We start from the raw sequence: 21,108 nt of genomic DNA, 5'->3' as shown, positions 1-21,108 counted from the left end.
TAATTTTATGTACTGTTTCAAAGTATCTAATTTTTACACTTCTTTTATATACTGTTTGTATATAAACATGCATTTGTGTATGTAGCTAAACATACATGCATATGTACTCATAAACTTTATAAGTTTGTAGCCTAAGCAGTTTTAACAAATTTTACCTCCATTTAAAAACAGTACAAAGTCAGAACTCCCTTCTAGATTTACCAAAAAAATTGGTATTGCTATAAGAAATAACTTGAAATTTGAAGAGAGGAGAAGAGTCAGCACTTCTTAATTTCTTAACTGATGCTTTTTATTAGCATCCCCCTTGGTTTAACTCAACTTACACAGCTTTCAGGATGCTTTAATTTTTATCTGGCTCCAATGCTCTTCCAAAATTGTATTCCTAATACAGGCCTTGGTTCCTGTGCAGGCCTATTTGAAGCTGATTGAGCAGTACTATCCCACTTAATAGTTCCAAAAACAATTACAAAGAAAAGGCAGTGAAAGCCTGTGGTTTCAAACATTCAAATAACTCTTAAAAAGAATAAGCAGGTCCTTAATGACATAAGAGCATTCAAAAAGGTATCCTGTATCTTTTTAGTGTTGAAATCAACGGTACCTTTGATACTTCCATTGGGAAAAAACAGAAACTAAAACAGGGTCCTTAAAAAACAACCAAACAAAACCAAGCCCACAGACAACTGAACAAGCCCGAAAGAAGAAACAGAACCCCCCCACTTTTCAAAAGTTTTAACACTATTTTTGAAAAGGAAGCTCAGACACTTTCAAAAATTGTGTCCTGAGCCATTAATAGATGAGATTCCTCTCTTGCAAGCTGCTTTGTGCATGTGGTCTCTTAAGCCCATAGAACGACACGCTGACATTAGTGGGGCTCCAGATGGGCATGGGGGGCCACCCACCTGGTCCACTGCTTTCCAGAAAAAACATCCACGACAAGCACTTGCTGCTGATTCAGAAACTAATTTTGTCATTATGGACCGTGTTCAAGTTACTGATCTTTCATATACAACGAATCGCCACGAATAAAAGTAGGAAAAAAAAAATAATCTACCGACAAACCAAATTAAACAAGGCAGCTGAAAACCAAGGCATCCCATTTTTGAGTGGACTGTTACTTATGCCAAGACCTTCAGTACTTTTCAACAAGAAGACTGATCCCTCCACAGCCAAAGAAGAATGAAAGGACTGAAGCAAAGAAAAGTTAAATTATTGAAAGTATTGCATCATAACTATTCTCTTCAAACATCTGCTTACCTAGTCTAAATAGAAACTAACCCATTCATCTACAAAGAAAGGTAAGACAGCAAACTCCAAGGAAGGGCTGTTAAAGACAAACATAAGTCTGGCCCAAACAGCATCTTTATGTCTAGAACAGCCTAGGTTTTGACATGGGTTCCTCGCTAATCCAAAACAATCTCTCTGACTTAGTACCTGGGAAGCCACTAATATGGAATACAGGAAAATAATTATTATTTTTGGGCCAAAAGAAAAATAATTGGAAAATACAAAGTTTTCCTAAATGAAATTAGCAATTGTAAATACCCATTCATACTAGCAGCAAAAAGAGCTTTAAAAACCCAAACAAATAAAAACTGTATTGCCCTTCAGGTATAGCTGCTGATAGCACACAATCCTCCCTGACACAGGTTGAGAGATTCAATTCTTTCAGTTCTTAGAAGGCTGTTGTGACAGCAGCCAGAAGCCCCAAATTAGCGCTGGACCCCTTTGTGCTCAGCGCTGCAGGATTTGCCTCCAACACAACCTGGAATCCCAGCCCCACCAGTGGCTCCTCAGGATGGACCTTCCCTACCCAATTCCCCCAAATCAGCGATTGTCTTTCCAGCACAGGGGCTGGAGGCCTATGGAAATGAACGTTTTATTACTTAATTGTATCTCTAGGATTTAAAGTAAGACAAGGTTCTGAATTATTCTGTCCAGCTTTAGCATTCTGTTAGAGTATTTTACCAAGCAACCATATTAAATCAAAACACAGCTATTTTTAACACTAAAACACAAAGAAATTAAAGTGTTAAATGCCTGTGATAAATAATACATCTCATCAGCTGTAGGCCATGAAAGTTGCAGGCGGATCTGCAGCTCTACATACATTGGGAGCATAATCCTGAAGCAGCTATAGGTTTCAATGTACAGATGAAAGTAGATCAACGGTATCTCAGGTTGAGAAAAGAAGCATTGTCACGAAAGAAATAAAAAATAAAAAAATAAAACAGCGTTCTTTTCTCCTGGTCAGTCTTTTGCTGTCCAACTCTTGCCTGTAGTAAACTAACTCAAAGGACAGTCACGCATTTAAAAAACAGAGTTTTTATATTGAAGAAAATTATCGCTGTTGAATTTTTTCATGTGTTTAAAACCAAAGTCATCTTGTTTGCACAAGCTAACAGAAAACTAACAGCAAACTACTATAAAGAACTACAGTCATGGCTGCTGCCTTCAATTCTTCTTCACAGTACCATTAAGTATCAGTCCAACTATATTTTTCTTTCATTCTTTCCATGCCACCAAGTTACGGCTTTCTCAGACTCCAGTGTGATCGCAAAACTGCTGCTTTGCACAAGACACGAGTGTACAAATTAGAAATGGGAGACGCCAAAGCATTTCAGGAAGGGTCTTTATTGCGGGTAGCCTTCCAGCGCGGGGCTGAGCCGACACACGCTCTCTGCCGACCACCGTTTAACCGCGATGCCCCACTGAAATACGTCCTCATGGCCTACTCCATGGTTCAGCACGCTCCACAGTAATTCATAAACTGAGCACTCAAACCGCCTTTTTAAAATTACCGAGCACATAATTAAGCTCCAGAAATAAGCAGACAACAGCAATTTCAATAGAAACATCCTACTTATGTAGAGGACTCTCATTTCAACTTGGCATTAATGCCCAAACTCTTAGTTCTGGGTTCTTACAAATCTCTACAAGGCTTGTTCCAACATTCCTTGAGTTAGGCATTGAGTTTGCCCCCTTACATTTCAATCTATTTCAGACGCTTTGACACGTAACTTTCCTTTTAATCAGTAGAAATAACGGTCAGATGAGCCGAACAGCCCTACCTGACCTAACAAACCAGCAACACCGCCAGCGCGAATGGAGACATTTGGCCTTCCCAGCAGAAGGCCAGGGAAAAACACATCATGATATATATATATTTGAGCAAACCAATGACCAAATATAGCCGGCCACCACCGATAACCGTGTACCGCTATCGAACAGCAAAACCAATCCTGCCAACACGGGGTTCTTGGACAGCCCCTGGAAGTTGAGCTCCCCAGCGGGTCTTTGTACGGCCGGGGCCTTAACGACCACAGGGGTTTAACAAGTCAAATAACGGCCTGAAACCACCACGGAGAGCCCGGCCAGGGGGGGAGCGAACCCCGAGGGTCCCCCGCCGTTATCCCACCCCCCGAAGCGAGGCCAGCAGCACTTTCAGGGCCAGCTCGGGGGGCTCAGCACCCACCGGAGCCTCCCCCAACTTTCCTCACAACCTCCAGCCCAGGGCTCGGTGAGGAACCAGCCCCCGGGGCGGCGGGGAGAGCAGCAGGGCCGGAGCATCATCACCCGCGGCCCCGGCGACAACAAAGCTCCGGCAGGACCGTACGGGGCGAGCCGGGAAGGGGCAGAAAGTGACAGGCGGGCGCCCGGCGCCCCCTCCCCGCCGCCCGCGGCCCAGCGCGGCCGAGCGCCGGGCCCCCTCCCGCTCCGTCCCTGAGGTAAACAAGCGGGCGGCCCCGCCGCCGCCGCTCCCCCCTCCCGCGGCCCCGCCGCCGCCCCGCACTCACCTCAGCGGCCCCCCGGCGCCCGGCCGGCCCCGGAGCGGCGCAGGCGGAGACGCACACAAAGGGTAATAAAGGGGGAGGAGGGGAGCGCAGGGGGTGGGGGCTGCCCAACTGCCTCCTGCCGCTCCCCCGCCGAGCCGCCTCCCGCCGGGGCCGCCTCTCGGCCGCGCTCCCTCCGCCGACGAGTCCGCGGGGCGTGTGGGGGGGAAGAAACTCCCCGGGCTCCTCCGCTGAGGGGAGCGGGGAGGGGGGGGGGAGTAACTCGGGGGGGGCGCTTGGCACCGGCCCCCCGCGCCGATGCCGAGCGGAATTAGCGGCCTGTCCCTTTAACGGTATAAATAACGGGTCCCCCCGCCCCCCCCCGCGCTCCTCATCATCAGCTGCTGCTGCTGCTCTGGCTGCTGGGGCTCCGGCGCTGCCGGGGAGGAAGAGGGGAGCAGCCACTGCGCATGCGCCGCGGGGGAGCTCGGGAGGCCGCGGGGAGGGGGGGAGAGGGAGGGACGTGCCTTCCCACAGGGCCGTGCGCGCACCCGGAAAGAGATCCGGCTGCGGGGCGGAAGGAAGTGGTGGGGAGGGATGGGGCGGAAGTGAGGGGGCGGGTGAGAGGGAGGGAGGGAGGGGGGAGAGCCCGGTGTCACGTGAGGGGCGGCGCGGGGGCTGCCGGGAGCGCGGCGGCTGGGCGGGGCGGGGCGGGGCGGGCGCGCGCGGGCGGCGGTTGGAGCTGCGGCCGCGTCGGGTGAGGGACGAACCGCGACCCGCGGGGCCCGCGCTGGGCCCGCTATGGGAGCGACCGCGGGGGCTGGAGCGAGTGGGGAGGAGGGAACGGAGCCGGTGAGGGGCTGGAGCACAAGTGTGATGGAGCGGCTGAGGGACCTAGGGGGTTCAGCTGGAGAACAGGAGCTGAGGGGAGACCTTCTGATCTCTGAACTGCCTGAAAGGAGCTTGGAGCCAGGGGGGTCGGGCTCTGCTCCCCAGGAACAAGCGCCAGGAGCAGAGGAAACGGCCTCAAGTTGCCCAGGGGAGGTTGAGGTTGGATGTGGGGAACAATTTCTTCCCCAAAGGGCTGTGGGGCATTGGAACAGGCTGCCCAGGGCAGTGCTGGAGTCACCATCCCTGGAGGGGTGGACAGGAGATGAGGTTCTCGACTGGGTTATGGTTGGACTCAATGATCTTGAGGGTATTTTCCACCCAGACTGATTCACGCTCCCCCGAACGCCGCGGGTCCCGGTTTGCTGCTGTCTCGTCTCCTGTGCGGCGGGAGCGCCCACCCGGAGCGCACACGGGGCTCGGGGGTTTCCCGTTGAAAGCCCTCGGTGGTTGCAGCGCTTTGGTGGAACCTTCTGAGCCCTCAGTGAAACCCGGGAACGGGGACGCTCCTCGTCCGGTGGTCTCGATGCTCTTGCGCTCCTGCTTGATGAATGTGATGGTTTCGGTTCATCCTCTCGGGCTTTGTGTTCCTGCGCCTTGTGCTCCTCTGCATCTGCCTCCCCAGTGACTGCTGCGTTTATGTATTTTTCAGCAGCCAGGCTGGTCCTTTGCAGGCACAGCTGCTGTGCTGGGGATGAAGGATGCTGCCTTAAAATAGAACGGGGAGAAAGGGGAGACGGCTGTGCGAAATAAGTGTAAATTGCCGTGGAGCAAGTCTTGGAAGCTTTCTGTTCGCAGGAAGAAGGCGAGTTGGTTTTTACTCATGTTCTTTATCTAGAGAGTCACTGTGGTTATTGTTATAAGCTGCACCAGTCTAAATATGGGTAGCCAGGTGTCTTATAAAAACTTAGTTGTGGCTTAATGTGTTACCATGTGCCTATAGCTTGTTCCAGCTGCAAAAAAATAAATACGTTGTTTCAGACCATCTTAAACACAATGAAAATGAACACATTGCACTTGGTGTTTGGTCAGAGAAGAAGGTGTTCAAATGTCATTTGTTAGAACGATGTGGAACTTGTGTCTCGGTGGAACTTGGCACGTCATTTACAGGCTTGTGAACAGTATCCTTGCCCTTAAGGACTTCAGTAGAAAAGCTTGGAAGAACACCTTTAATATCTGTTCCATTGGGTACAGTTTGCATTGTGCTGAAAGGCATCCCAAAGCAAATGCTGTTCAGAAGTTGTATGTAAACATGGGTTGCATCCAATCAGAAATGAATTTAAAATTATTTGAGGTTTGTTTTTTTTTTACTAGTAATATAAACTACTGCATCTTTATCAGTTAAAAGATACTCATTACAACTTAAGTTCTTAGAAATGAGCAACTGTCTTGTGTTTGCTGTACTAAATTTAGTTTGCTAGCATCTAAGTTGAGTTTCTGACAAGTATAATTATCTGGTAAATGGAGTAATTTAGTATAACTTTTATATTCTCTTTCTTATTTAAAGATTAAAACTTCTGCAATGAGTAAACGTAAGCTGAAAGAGAGCAGCGGAGCAAATGGAGAGTGCATTTCACAGGTTAGTAACATTGTCATTAGCTGACTTTGGTTTTAAGTTATGAAACTTTTCCATCCTCTGCCATCCATGTCATTCTGTAGTTTTTTACTAGAGCAGTTGAAAAGGCATGTGCAGATACTTGATGTCAGGTCTAGGACTGTAAATGGGTTTTGTATTTAGGTTCTGAATGCCTTTCAGCTTCTCAGCTCATGTTTGCTGGCTTCAAGTGTTACAGTAATGATCTGCATTTTGGAGTCTTAATAAAAATGGTAAAGAATGGTCTTGCGCTTTTACAGGTGTTTGTGGCAACGGATTTGTATAAATCTATTTTTATTTAAACAGAGTCTTTATCTTCCAGTTTGAAGGATGAATCATAATTTTGCGGACTTATTTTTTTAACAGCTTTCTTCTTCTGTTTCTCAAAGTGTCTGCTTAAAACTGTGATGTGTCATGTAGTGAAGTACCTCTGATTCAGTGATTTCTCGTATTTTAGTAGCTTACCTACAAAATCCCTTTACTGGAAGAAAACCTTTTCCCTTGTGGATGGACAATGCTGACTGTTCAGATAGATTGTTCAGTAAAACAGAATAAATCTGGAAATTAAATCAGTAGGACTTCAGTAGAAGAAAAAGTAACTGAACAGTCAGGTACAAAAATTCATATTAGAAATTAATTCTATTCATGAAGTGGAATTTTTAGCAAAATAGATGTCTGTTGTTCTTGTATCCATTTTCATGATTTCTTAGGATTCAGCAGAAATGAGTTAAGAGTTGCAGCTGAAGAATGTAGAGAAAAAACATATGGAGGGAAGACAAGCCAGCTCAGATGAAGAGAATGGAAAAACAAGGACACAGATGTGCATGATAATGATACAGTTGGGCAGCTGGGTTCTAGGTCAAATAGACATTCACTTTAACTGAAAGACAGGGCGCTCAAATGTGATTTTAAAGGAAAATCACTTCATTCACAGTTTGCAGTTTACTCTGAAATTATTTGACAATGAACACTTCAGTTGGACACCAAGCATTACAAAAGGATGGGGTGTGCAGTATTTTAGAAGAGCTTAAAGGAGGGATGTGGAGAAGTACTAGTATAGAGTCCTATAAATTCTTAAAAATTGGGATTGTCCAGTTTGTGTGCTGCTAGTTGGGTGGTGGGAAGAAATCTGCTCTGAAGCTGGAGGCTGGCTGTTTGGGGACTGAAGATACTATCTTAAGTAACACCTCTTAATGTGAAGAACAGAAGTCAGTGTATCTAAAGATATCTCAAACAATACATCTGCATTAACAGTTAAAATAACAGTATTCAGCATGCAGTTTGAAGGGCTTTGGGACTTTAGTAATCAAGCTGGACAAGCTTCATTCCGTCCTTTGAGAGAAAAATGTTAGCTTTGGTTTTATACTACTTCCTACCGCACTTGCAAACTTCTAGGAACAAGATATTTGAACTGAATCTTTAAAGAACCTGTAAGCTTGATACTCTGTAATGTTTGAAGGTACTAGGCTGCAATGTTGTTGCCAGTGGTGCAAAAAGTGTAGGCCTGAAGTTTTGGGGGAATAACTAAGTGGGTTATTTTTTTTAAAATCAGCTGGTAAATGTTTTCTTGCCTGTATTGCACAATAAGTTAGAACTATGAAATAGATGTACTCCTGCCCTAATTTTGGTGACAAGTATAGCATCCCCTTGGGGTTAAGGAAAGAAGCTGTAGCAGAAGGGACCAAAGACAAGTGTTGGTATCATTGGATTCTTTCCTGCTACAAAAGGGATGTTAAGTATTCTGCCTACTGCAACTTTATTCTTACTTTCAAGACCCTTATATCCTTGATGACAATGAAAATGTATGTGTTACAGAGCGTAACACCACAGGAACATGCATATTTTTACTGTTATTTTATTGCAGTACTTACATTGTTGGTACATTCTGGTGTTTGAAGCACCAAACTTTCTTTCTGTCTTGTGTTACATTTGTAGGTGCAAAAAATTTTACGTGAAAGATTCTGTCACAGTTATGCTACTGGAAAACTGTTTGGGACTGAACAGCAGTACAGGTGAGTGAGCAGACTCAAATAGTGAGTCATTTCTACTTAAACCACGGTAAAAAAAGTAGTCAGATGCTAAGTCAGGATTTTCTGCTACCTCTGTTTTCCAAATGACTTGCAGCATAATGCTTGTTTGCCTGAAATGGTGATGAAGTTTTTATACAACTGTTGCTTGCTGCTTTGTCAGGCTCTGAGTTGTGGATTTCTGGTCCTTGTTTCAAATCTGTAATTCCTGAAACTCTTTTTTGTACCTGAAAGATGCCGAGAGCGTGTATTCTAAGGCTATGGTTTATGACCTGACCAAGTGAAAAGTTAATTCTCTTGTTGTGAATCTGACATTTACAGACTGTCTTCTACTTCATATGCCACCATTGAGGAATTATCTGGAGAGGAGACATGATGAACTTCCCAGCACTGAGTTTCTCTTTCCCGAGTTGTGTCAGGGCTCTTGGCTATAGTTAGCTCTGAAATAGTGAACAAACCCACGTGCATTTGCTGCAGCTGTTCCATGATAACTCTATCACTCCTTTAGAAGCGCTTGCGCAATGTCAATATTCTAAGGAAAAAAAAACAACAAAAAAACCCAACAGCCCCCTTCCCCCATAATAAATGTACGCATTTGTACAAAATTGATGTGTCAGTAGTTATTACAAGTACTTTAAATGTGATATTAGGTGACAAGTCTATCTGAAGAGAATTTGAAGTTGTTCTTTTTGCCTTCTTTTGGATGGGAATAGAATATGAACTTGAAGTTCAGTATAGATGTTACTGTTCGCAAGCTTTGAATCTCTACATTTAGCATATGATCACTTTTATGAAGATTGTCAAAATTAATAAGTTCCACTAGATTATTAATTTTTACTGCTGTCAAGGTTTTCTGTCAATCTGTTTGCCAGTCCTCCTTTTTCACGAGCTATAGTGGTATCACAGAAAGCAATCTATTTTTTTTAAGCACTAATTATTGAAGTCTGTCCTTTTGTGGTGGAGATCTGTAGAACTTTATGAATTAGTGATACTCCTGACTTTTGCATGTTTTAATATTTTAGAATATTTTAAGGGATCTGGTAACTCAGCCTTTTGTACTTTATTGTATGACATTTTGCATGCCCTGAGTGTTGGCTTTGAGAGCAAGTTGAAATGTATCAAGTTTCCTCTTACAGGTAAAGATTCTTTGCGTTTTCCATAGTTTCAGTGAGTGTTGTCCGGTTTGATGTTTTTAACCTATTGCTGTTGTCCACACAGACATCTGCTGGAACTGCTGAAACGAACTACAGTTCATGGAGAAAGCAATTCTGCCCTCATTATTGGAGCCCGAGGATCAGGAAAGACTGCGGTATAAACGTATTAAAAGTTTGTATGAGGTCAAACTACAGATGAGGTCAAACTTCACTGAGGTCCTTGAGCTTTTGGAGCTAAATTTTCATCTCTGACTGTTATTAAAGAGATAATTGCTAATTGTTTCCATAGAATTTCAAAACATTCTCTGACCTCTAGTGAGCTACTTCTGTTGGATAACAATATGGAGAAATTGGTTTCCTAACAGGTTTCTGATATTTTTCAAATGCTGAGTTCCTGGTGATTTTGTAGAACAGAATAGACTGATGTGCGGCTGACAAAACGTTGGACCTGTCGGTCCTCACAATGACTCGCAGGAGTGTGCGTGCTTTGGAATTCATGCCTGTCCTCACCAGTTCCATGACACGCTACGGGGACCCAAACCATGCAAAATGGAAACGTTTACTTTCAGAACGAGCTGCGGTTGTCGGTCAGTGATCTGACTACATCATAGATTCTGCCGCCTTTCATCATTTCCCCCGCTACGGTTCTGTGATGGTTCTTGCCGCAGAGTTAATCTTTGCAGCTAATCCAGCTTTTCGCTTACTTTATGCTGCTGGTGCTGTTGGGCCTTTGCTGTAAAAATGACTGAAAAGACATCCAAAAACTGTAAAAAGAGTAGACTGAGAGGCAGATTTCTCCATAGCTGTTCATAGGTAGAAAATGGTAATGTATCTTAATTCTATTTTAAACACATCAGAGAATGTTGTTACTTGAATTGCTAGGAGGTAGAATACTGAGTGGTAGTTTTAGTTTGTTCATGACAAGTGTAGGTTTTGTATTTTAAAGTAATTCTTTTTAGTTGAAGCGTGTAGGGATGACATCTAACTTAAGTGTTGTATACCTTAATATTATGCAAACACTTAAGTCTTTTATGTTTACATGAGTATATAGTGTAATAAATAGGTTGGTTCTTACTGCAGAAAGTATTCAAGAATGAAAAATTACAAACATTACTTTGGAAGTATTGCTAATAGCTACAGCAAGCAGCCTTCAAGCTTTTACACACAGCTGAATAGAAATAAATTGATAAACAGTAAACATATCCAGGATACAGGTGACACTGCTTCCTGTCTGCTAATATCAATTTGTACACCTTTTCACTGTTAATACATTCATCTTCTTACAAGGAAATGATGTATTTTTTTTCCTAGTTATTAAATCACGTCTTAAAAGAACTCAAGGAAATAAAACAAGTCAGAGAGAACCTCTTGGAAGTTCATCTGAATGGCAAGTAATGCAGCATTACTCAAATGTTATGCTATATTCAGTTGCTATAGATTGTGTGTACTGAACAAAAATTTTGGTTTCAGCAGTTATATTCAAGCCCTGATTATGGAAAAATGTATGTGAGCTCCGAAACACCCTTCTTTGTACCTCCCTCTATAGAGTGAACTTGTGTGCTTTTGATGACTTTTCAAAATGTTAAAAATTGGTTCAGTTGTGAATTAATTGTTTGAATTAATTTATTATGTATTGTAAGTTACTGTCTATTAATTTTTGAAAAGCTGGGAGATGGAGAGAAGGTTTGGAGAAGTTTCGAGTGGCTGTAGGTGAAGGGGTGAAGGAGACCTGCCAGTTCTTCACGGAAAATCATTTTCTTTCAGGCCTCCTGCAGACTAATGATAAAGTGGCCCTGAAGGAGATCACCAGGCAGCTGCAGCTGGAAAACGTGGTTGGGGATAAAGTTTTTGTAAGTATTAACTTTATTATACTCTTCACTTACCTCCCTCAAAAATCCTTGCCTGGAAAGCCAGCTTGATAGGATGCAGCTTGTTGAGACTGAATGAGCTTTGAGAGTCAATTAGCAAAATTGTGTGGGCCGGCTCAGTCTTCTCAGGGCTTTTAATTTTAAATTAAATATTTTTAAATTGAGTATTTTAAAATATTTAATAACTGGTGGCAGCACTGAACTGTGGCAGCATTTACCTGTGAAGATCCTGGTTTACAAACACTTCAATCATGCCAACAAATCCTCATGTTCTACACAAGTGCTGAACGTTATGTTTTGCTAGTTGAGCGATATTAACGCATCCTGATCGTTTTTCAAAAACCATCAACTTTGACTTAGAGAAGGAGCAAGAATGAAAAGAGTCTCTTAAAATTTACTTCAAGCCTTTAAATGAAACAAACGTTCCGCATTCCAAAGAGACTTTGTTCAGAGTGGTACAGGATTTTGGGATCATCCACTGTAAGGTTTTGAGACAAAGAGTAAACCAGTTTATCAGCCAAAAAGCAGTATCTTTAATATATTTGCAAGCTTTTCTAATTCATAGGGAAATATATCCAGGCTTCTTAAAGCCTTTAAATTTTGCATAGAATTTCTTTTAGAATATTTGTTTCTATTGACCTTTTCCCAAAGACGAGAAACTCTTTTACATTAGTACTAAAGTCAGTAATTGAGAATAACTGGAGTTCTTCAGATTAAATTTCTCTGGTTTGAATGTGAAATAACGAGGGCCAGTGATTGGAGTTCCGCTGGTGGTTGCCTGTTATTTGGTGCATGTTCTTGAGGGACCATCTGGTACCACAGAAGGTCCTTCTGGGTGTCATCTCCTGTGCTCCCAGGCAGGACCTTTGAGATGGGCAGAGCTTACACAGCTGTGAGTCATGTAATAACAATGCAAGTGGCTAAAGTGGAATGATGAGAGGGGAGAAGGGTGAAATCTCAGTAAATGAGGTTTATTTTCATCAGTTGCATTTGGAAAGCTGGAGACATAACATGTTACCACTTCAGTTAAAAGAAACAAGAGAACTAGGCTAGAGACAGCGTGGAGTCTTGTAGGCTGTAGTCATGAGGTTTTATTGCCTTTTGGAAGTGCTTGCTTCTTAGACTGTGCTTTGGTTTCTTATTTATCCCAAATGATTTTAGATACAGTGACTGGAAAACTGGTCATGAGCTAAAATTTTCCCAAATACAGCTGCAGTAATAAAAGGAAATAACGACTATTTAATTTCAGCGTAGCCATTTGAATGAGTTGGCTCTTCAACAGAGAACTACAACAACCTTTCAGGGTCCACAGTTCCATTACCAAAAATGCTGAAGGCAAAACTAGACTTAAATATGCTTAATTCCCTTATCGTTTTCCCTGATAAATTATTGTGGAGTACTACTTTAAACTCTTAGCCATCTCAAATCCCTTTGGTTGCACATGGCCATGGAAACGCACCAATTTGCAGGAAGGTCCTTACATCTGTTGACAGAAACTTTTCCTTTTTTTAGCATCTTCAGCTCTCATTCAGAGAGTAAATTGGCTTTTCTGCCTCCTTTGATAGGGCTCGTGGTCTTCAGTTAGAGTTATTTCCCATCTCACAACTTGTGCACTTCAGAGCGTGTCAATGTGCGTGTAACTGAAGCAGGATGGTCACGGTGATTTGTTGCTCGTGAATGTCTGATGTTTTTATCTAATAAGGTTGCACATTAAAAAGCTGCCTACTGCTCATTCTCAGCGGAACACGTTAGGTGGCAGTTTTTGCATGTGCGTCGATGGAAAATGAGTATAAGGCTACTTGTAATTTTAGCTTGTTGTAGACATTCTTCTGATCACTGCCTGAGGCAATTAGCTGGGGTTTTTCAGACGGGTAAAAAGTGCATCAATGTAGAGTTAACTATCAGTTTTCTTGGCCTGAAGAGGTTGTGATGATACAACATGAAGTAACATGGTAAATTTTCAAATATGCACTGGTTTTGCAAGCAGGGGTTTAGAAGGCAATGGGCTTCGTTACATGCCTGAACTTGATGTAGTTACACAATTCTGAGAATGACACAGAAAATCTATTGTGCACTTTTTTCTCCTCTGTGTAGGGCAGTTTTGCTGAAAACCTTGCGTTCCTTCTCGAAGCTTTAAGGAAAGGTAAGTGCTAGCAGCCCTTCTTCTGAAACTCTGTGTTTGTCACTTGGCTAAAAAATGAGTGTACATGTGTTTCTTCATCTATTTGTACAAGTGGTTTGAAGAAATCTGACCCAGGAATGTGTCATGGTTACAAAATAGTGTAAAAAAGACGTAATACTAGACATATACTTAACATAACTGATGCCGTAAAGGCTGGCATGTGATGGTCAGCTATGGAAGGCTGAGGGAGCTGGGGCTCTGGAGCTGGACAAGAGGAGACTGAGGGGTGACCTCATTCATGTTTACAGATATCTAAAGAGGGAGTGTCAGGAGGATGGAGCCAGGCTCTTCTCGGTGACAACCAGTGATAGGACAAGGGGCAATGGGTGCAAACTGGAACACAGGAGGTTCCACTTAAATATGAGAAGAAACTTGTTTGGGGTGAGGGCGGCAGAGCCTGGCCCAGGCTGCCCAGGGGGTTGTGGAGTCTCCTTCTGTGCAGACATTCCAACCCGCCTGGACACCTTCCTGTGTAACCTCAGCTGGGTGTTCCTGCTCCATGGGGGGATTGCACTGGGTGAGCTTTCCAGGTCCCTTCCAGTCCCTGACATTCTGGGATTCTGTGATTCTTTTATCCATCTGGATAAAATAGTGTTGTGGGGTTTTTTTGGTTTGTTTTTCATTTGCCGTAGAAGTCTGTCTTCCCTTGCAACCAGAAATGATGCTTGAGAAAATACTACAAAACCTCACTGAATTTCTTTCAGTGTATTTTTCTTTTTACTGCTGTAGCAGTACGTGTGTGGAAGGAGGGCTTGGTGAAAAGCTTAAGGAAAAGATGTAAATCGTTAAAACCGTGAAAGCTGTAGAGATGGAAGTCTGGTGTTACCACATACTAACTCTTAAAATTGCTGTCTCAGGAGATCGAACTAGCAGTTGTCCAGTCTTGTTTATACTGGATGAATTTGACTTGTTTGTTCATCACAAGAATCAGACACTGCTCTATAACCTCTTTGACGTATCCCAGTCAGCGCAGACTCCGGTTACAGTTATTGGACTTACGTGTAGACAAGTAAGAAATAGTGTTTTCTCATTCAGTTTTTAGCTGCTTTAAAGAAACTTTTGTCTTCTCTCCTGGAACCTTATTTAATTTACTACAAGATTTTTTGCAAGAATCCATTTTTCTGACTTGAATTGGGAAGGAGGGTGAGGTAGATTTAAAAAAACAATAATAATTCGTGCTGAGAGCAAACTTAGATGACCAAAAAACTGCAAAGCCTTCAGTTTCACTGCTAGAGGAGCAGGTTTACATTTCTGAGGGGACTCAAGCCTGTTGTCCCGTATCCCCGCAGAAGAGCCATATGTGTCCATCTGACTGTTCTATATTACTGTATCATTACTGTCCTGCCTCTGGTATCCTCCTCACCCCTCATTTCAGACCACTTACGGCTCAGATTTGGAATCTGAGGCTGTGTCATGGTCATGATGGTACCTGTTACTGCTTATTTTCTTTTTAAATCACTCTTGCGTGTGACTTCGAAATCAAAAGGGGTCTTTAGATTTTGCACTCTTGGCTCTATGTTTACTCTTATGACTTTCTTTTTGGTGAGGAATTTCAGCCTTTTTTTTTTTTAGTGCAAGTAAAACCACCAAAACCAACACACAAGAAACCTTAAAAAAACCATCTAAAATTTCTAGAAACTGGGCGTGCAACCATTGTGTCCCAGTACAAGGTTGGGGAATAGGACTGTGTTTCTCTGAATGACTGAATCCCACATCTAGTTTCTGATGGTAGCCTTGCTTAGTTCTGCCTGACAATCTCCAAAGAGAAATACTGGCTCTTCAGTTGGTTTTTTTCCTTTTTAAAGCTGGATTCTTTCAGCGTGACAAAAGGCTTGTGAACTGACAGCTGCCAACCTGCGGATCTGCTGCACAGACAACTTGTCTGGAGCCGTGATAGGCTGCAACATCTTGAATGCAGGCTTAAGTAACTGAAAAATTTACATAATCTATGGAGAAATTGTGCTGGGTATCCTAGCAACTAATTACCCTGTATGATGTAGCGCATCACATGATTTGGGTAAATGGCTAGTTGTTAGGCACATCGATTATCATAATTAGCAAAGGTCTTCTTAGAACATTTGAAGCCTGAGAATATAATAATATTATTTTTTCCAACACAATTTACTGTGCTGTTTTCTCTTGTAGTTTTTACCGTAGCAAAGAACACGGTAAATGTGTCTGCTTTTAAATGGTTTTAATGTATTTTTATTTACAAGGATATCCTGGAGCTCTTGGAGAAGAGAGTAAAATCAAGGTTCTCTCACCGACAGATATATTTGATGAATTCCTTTAACTTTAAACAATACATTAAGATATTCAAGGAACAGCTTTCTCTTCCTGCCGAATTTCCTGATGAGTCTTTTGCACAAAAATGGAATAATAATGTCCAGGTATTTAAAGCTCTTTATACTTAGTTATAGTAAAGCTTAGACTGGTTTGTAAGTGTAAAGCCTTTACCTAAGATTACTATTTCCTTTCACTAGTCGAGTTTGATATGGAATAAATCACATTGTGATAGAGAATCTTCACTTACTGAATTAGGAGATAAAATTTTAAGTGTCACACAAAAGACCAGAAAGTTAGGTTAGGCTTGAAGTATTGCATGGCCAAGCGCAAGGTGAGCTCTTTCCTGAAGTTACCTAACTGGCATTTTTTGAGCTGAGTATGAAATTGTTTGCTGAGATGATTAAAATATCACTTATGGGGTTTGTTTCCTTTCTTTTTTAGCATCTCTCAGAGGACAAAACTGTGCAAGATGTGCTGCAGAGCCTCTTTCACTACACCAAAGATCTGCGCTCACTTCAGTTGCTGCTGGTATGTATCTACATACGTATATAGTATCTTCTTGATTTGCAACAACAAACAAAGGGTAAACAAAACCTGTGTTATTCGTGTCAGTTATCTGAGCTTTACCTGAAATATCTTTTTATTGAGCTGGCTTTTGACAGTACTGGTTTCTTGCATGCTTTATCAGTCCTCACTTTATTAATCAATTAAAGTATTTCCAATTTCTGTAGCAGCTGCATCGTCAGGGTGTACTGGTTTCTATCCATTTTGAAACCAAAAGTGCAGGTGAAATACTTTCAAAATATTCTATCTGAGATTGTTTTTGGTTGCTGGTGAACGCTGAAAACTGCCTGTACTAGAACCTACTTTTTCTACCTTTGGGTCTGTTGTTGCAGCCAAATATTCCTCCATTCTTCCTCTTCCACTCAATCTGTCACAGTACTGAACCTGCTTCTCTTCACTAATGTCTCTCTTAAAATATCCATACATTTTGGTGCCATTTTTTGACTCTGGCCTCATAGTGTATTCTCTCACCATGGTGCTCTGCACTCCTGACACTCTAAGGCTTTGTTGGTGTTCCTGGCCTGGTTTTTGAGCTCCTCTTGGATAACTCCCTATGCACTTTTTGATATAAAAGCACACGGTGCTGCTTTTGGAGTAACAGTCACTTAGGGCTCAAATATTTGTTGTTCTCATCCCTCTTCCTGCTCCTCCTCCTGCCTAAGCCGTTGCTCTTGCTGAGACGCTCCTGAGCACGGATCACTTGCATTTTTGGATCCTGGATACCTCTCCTGTAAGAGCGTTCCATGGATCTACGGTCTTGTTATTCACATGGAGAAATGCTTTTCTTTTCTTTTATCACTTCCAATGTCGTCTTCTGCAGAGTTATCAGATTAAATCACTTCACGAAGTGCATGATTAGGCACTGCTTTGTTTCCCATATACTGTTTTGTATATGGAGTGATGCAGGATGCCCAGATGCTGTCCTGAATTTGTCCATTACTGTGACGCTGGTCCAGGAACTGCCATCTTAATCTATTAAACCTTGAGGTGCTGGAAGCCTGAGGCTCCTAATCCCTAGAAATACTGAGACAGAAGTTAATTGGTCAAGGGCCTGAGGAAGCTGAGGAGTTTTCCTGGGTATCTTCACCCTTCCCCAGTGATGGCAGGGGAGGGAGGAAAACCGGACTGATGGCTCCCTGGTAACTGTGAGAGCAGAGTCTGTGCTCAGGACGTCAGAGCTAATGCTGACACTGAACTCCCTCCTATCGCAACAAATAAGCTTGAGCTTAAGCTTAACGCTGGTGAGGTTCTCTTGAAGAGTCTCTTTTTATCCACCTCCCTCTCATTTTTTAACACAATAAGAATGCACTAACATTCATTACAGAAAACAAGTGACACTGATTTTAGCACCTTAAAATACCTTTGTGCTTCTGTCAGTGTGCAAAGCCACTAAATGTACCGGCTTGTGCTGTGCGCATATTCAGATTGGAACCTTCAGCGCTGTGGTGATTGTTCTTGGGCTCTTTAGCGCTGAGAGCTTTTCCCAACACGGAGTTTATAACCGGCCCGAAATCAAGATCCGAGACTGCCTGCTCTGCTGCTGAAACCAGAGTCCTCTTTCTGCTGCTCCTCAGTTTACTTCAGTTCATTACAAGATCGCAGATTATTTCTAGTTTAGAAATCTCTGTGGTTTGACGGGGTGCAAGAAGAGCTGGCGGCTCTCTGAGCAGCTCCAACGCGTGTCGGGGCTGAGGCTCAAGCTCGTGATTGTTTTCTTTAGCATGTTCTGAACTTTTCCTTTAGAAGGGGGCTTTTTCACTCATAAAAATACATAATACAGATTCTCTTGTAACTCTTTTGGTGAGAATTGGAGCCGATCTTGCTGATGATCTGCTTTTTGGGAGCAAGGCCTTGTTTTCAGTGCCCAACTATTTTTAAATTCCATTTAGTGCTCCCCATCACTTTGCATTGCGAGATGGACTCTTGGCTTTTCAGTGGAAACTCAGTATCTGGTTCACATTGCACTAACCTAAGCGGTATTGCGCAAAACAAAGCTGGGAGGAATTGAACGAGGTTTTAGCAAAGGAAAGTAAGTGATTGCTCACGTGGCTAGAACTCGATAGCTTGTACATGAGCTGGTAACACTGAGTTTTCTTTTGGTAAACGCTGGTTCATTATCTGCCCCTGGAGCTGGTGAAGCAGAGGCTGCTCTGTGCTCTGTTCTGTGTCCTGACCTGGCGCTTGCACATTTCACTGGCCCTGACGCAGATGAGCAGCGACTTAGAAGAGATATTGCTGCATTTCCTCAACTTCGCTCCGTTTCGCATGTTTGTTAGTGGCTTTTGGCTGTTGTTTCTTCACCTCTCCCCTTCTTCCCTCTCCAAATTCCCTTTAGTCTTTGTAGTGTAAAACCTCATTCCGTACCTTTGGGAGTCTGAATGCTCACGCAGCGTTGCGAGGCTGTAGGGAGAGAAAGAGGACTGGAAGAGGCTGGTGATGGGCAGCATTGGCTGTTCTCCATGAAGCATCTCAATGAAATGGGTGAAATAAATAGCTTTTCATCACACAAAGTTGGAGGTAGTTGCTAAAAGCCATTTCTTTCCTGTTGAACAATATTCAGTGACAAAGTATCTCCAAGGCAGATAGTGAGAGCCCCGTGCCTGCTGCTGTGTTACGGCGTGTGCACGATCAATGGTTTGAGCGACTGGTGTCAGAGACGTCACTTCACTGGCTCTTTATTAACCTGCATGTGTTCAAAACTCACTTGCTGTGACAGCTCAAGCTCATGAAGGATTCAAACTGCAGCTGAGGCTTTAGCTGATGCTCCGAAACCGAGAGGCGCCTTCACGCCCTTTCTCAGCACTTTGAGTGCGCTGTGGCTCTGTGTACAATGTGTGTAAAGCAGTTGTAAATCATTTCTCGCAGCAATCGCTGCAGTATGCTAATCCATTGAAATTAATATAAACAAGTTAATGAGTGTTTATCTCCTCTAGTGACGAGGCTTGAAAGTTTTAAGCCTGGAAGCCCCTCCTGGCCAAATGGAGCTGTAGCTACCAGCTATTTACAAGGTTTTCAGTCTGAGCCTACTCTGTGTGTAGGGTTCGTTCGTTAATGTTTCCAGGAGGTGACTCCAGGGGAAGTGCGTTCTTCTGCATTCCATCTCCAAGCAGAAAGCATGTCTGGTAGTTAGTAATTAAACGAAAAATGTCTTTTGCTTTATTTTTAGATGCTCGCTGTAAGTAACGTTACTGTGCATCACCCACTCATCGCTGCGTCAGATCTTCACGAAGCAAGCAAGCAGTATAGAATGGACTCAAAAGCGAATATTGTACATGGTAAAGCTCAGCTCTTCCCCCCGGGCATTTCTTAGGAGCACAGAATGTGTCAGGTCCTTCCCTGGAATCCTTGCGGTGTGTCAGGGACACACGGAGATTGTTCTGGTGCTGCTCGGAATTCTTTGTCAGGCCACACAGCCTGCAATGATGGTTTTCCTTTATGCCTCAATTTCTTGCTTTTTGAGGGAAGCAGCCTGTTTCTTCATGTTCTCGCTTCAAATGTCTGGAAAACACATGTCCTCTTATCTAGCCCCTCCGATTCTAGAATTCTTTTACAATATGAAGATACATAACAAATACGTGAGGCCTAGAGCGTATAAAAATAGAGGATAAAAATAGTATATGAGCTGCTTGTGTTTCTTATAAGCTTACGAGAAATATTTAGAGCTCTTGTCTTTCCCTCCAGGTTTGTCTGTCCTGGAAATCTGCTTGATTATAGCTATGAAACACTTAAATGATGTTTATGAAGGAGAACCATTCAACTTCCAGATGGTTTACAACGGTGAGAGAAATGCATGAGCTTTACAACCCCTAAATCACTTACTTTCCCATCAATAAGTTGGTTTTTTTTTTTCCTTTCCTGTGACTGATACAGAATTCCAGAAGTTCATACAAAGGAAGGCGCATTGTATGTACAACTATGAAAAGCCGGTTGTCATGAAGGTAAGCCTGAAATGGCATTTGATTTTTGCCTCAACATATGAAGTGCACATGGTGGGACAAAGCTGCTGCTGTCACTCGGTGAGCGTGACTTTGCCGGGCTCTGCTCAGGGAACTGCTTGTAGGACACTATGTGGGACATAATCCTGCATTTCCAGTTCGTGAATTTATCCCCAGGACCAGCAGTTCTCTGGTCAAGGCTTCTGGTTCTGCAGCTTTTCAGCTGAGCAGCCGTGGTTTCTGATTCTACATCCTCCAGTTGAACTGGAGGTGATGGAAAGTCTGTGCACCTGTAATAGACTGTTGCAGTTTGTATCTCAGCGTAACAGTCATTCCCAGTCGGTCACACCTCCACCAGATTGCAGGGATTATGTATTACAGAAGAAAAGCGCAGGTGCAGTAGAGCCGATCACTTCGTGTCTGGCTGCTGAGGTCACACCAGAGGTTTCCATCAAAACCGCGTCTCAAAACGAGCAGTACGGCCCAGAATGAAATCTTCCTTTTCTGTATTTTTAGGCATTTGAACACTTGGTGCAACTGGAGTTAGTAAAGCCCCTGGAAAGGCCGTCTGTCCGTGCGCAGAGGGAGTACCTCCTCATGAGCCTGCTGCTGGACAACAGCCAGATCATGGACGCGCTGCAGGTGTATCCCAACTGCCCCACGGACGTCAAGCAGTGGGCAGCCTCGTCCCTCAGCTGGCTCTGAACCATTTGGAACTTAAATATCACCTTCTGCGTCATCAAAGCTTTTGGGGTTAACTGTCAACTCCAGAAGATGTAACGTTTCCCCACGGTTGGGTGTTCAGATGAATAAATTTTTGTAAGAAGGTTGCTGTGTTTG

General features: G+C 43.2%; 2 protein-coding genes across 12 annotated transcripts in view; one reads left to right on the top strand and one right to left on the bottom strand.

The window, feature by feature from the left end:
* MBD5 (methyl-CpG binding domain protein 5) overlaps positions 1–4,219 on the bottom strand; it is a 127,965-nt gene extending 123,746 nt beyond the window's left edge. For all 8 annotated transcript variants that reach the window (XM_082057242.1, XM_082057244.1, XM_082057245.1 and 5 more), the window contains exon 1: positions 3,795–4,219. The gene's annotated coding sequence lies outside the window, so the exon portion shown is untranslated. The remainder of the gene's footprint in view (positions 1–3,794) is intronic.
* Positions 4,220–4,484: 265 nt separating this feature from the next.
* ORC4 (origin recognition complex subunit 4) lies at positions 4,485–21,098 on the top strand. 4 transcript variants are annotated; one of them, XM_082057250.1, is made up of 14 exons: positions 4,485–4,527; positions 6,166–6,237; positions 8,188–8,264; positions 9,498–9,588; positions 10,745–10,820; positions 11,198–11,283; positions 13,396–13,444; positions 14,341–14,492; positions 15,700–15,873; positions 16,211–16,297; positions 19,500–19,608; positions 20,015–20,110; positions 20,204–20,271; positions 20,785–21,098. In XM_082057250.1, the coding sequence occupies exons 2-14, from the start codon at positions 6,181–6,183 to the stop codon at positions 20,971–20,973; spliced, it is 1,311 nt and encodes a 436-aa protein (XP_081913376.1). In that variant the 5' UTR covers positions 4,485–4,527; positions 6,166–6,180; the 3' UTR covers positions 20,974–21,098. The 4 variants fall into 4 exon arrangements, with proteins under 4 accessions (XP_081913376.1, XP_081913375.1, XP_081913377.1 ...); XM_082057249.1 differs by lacking the exon at positions 4,485–4,527 and adding an exon at positions 4,538–4,622; XM_082057251.1 differs by lacking the exon at positions 4,485–4,527 and adding an exon at positions 5,312–5,463.
* The last annotated feature ends 10 nt before the right edge of the window (positions 21,099–21,108 follow it).

This window comes from Streptopelia decaocto, assembly GCF_964273445.1.
Source record: "Streptopelia decaocto genome assembly, chromosome: 6".
Lineage (NCBI taxonomy): Eukaryota > Metazoa > Chordata > Aves > Columbiformes > Columbidae > Streptopelia > Streptopelia decaocto.
Note: the sequence above shows the minus strand (reverse complement) of the source record. Positions and strands in the feature narration are given on the sequence as shown.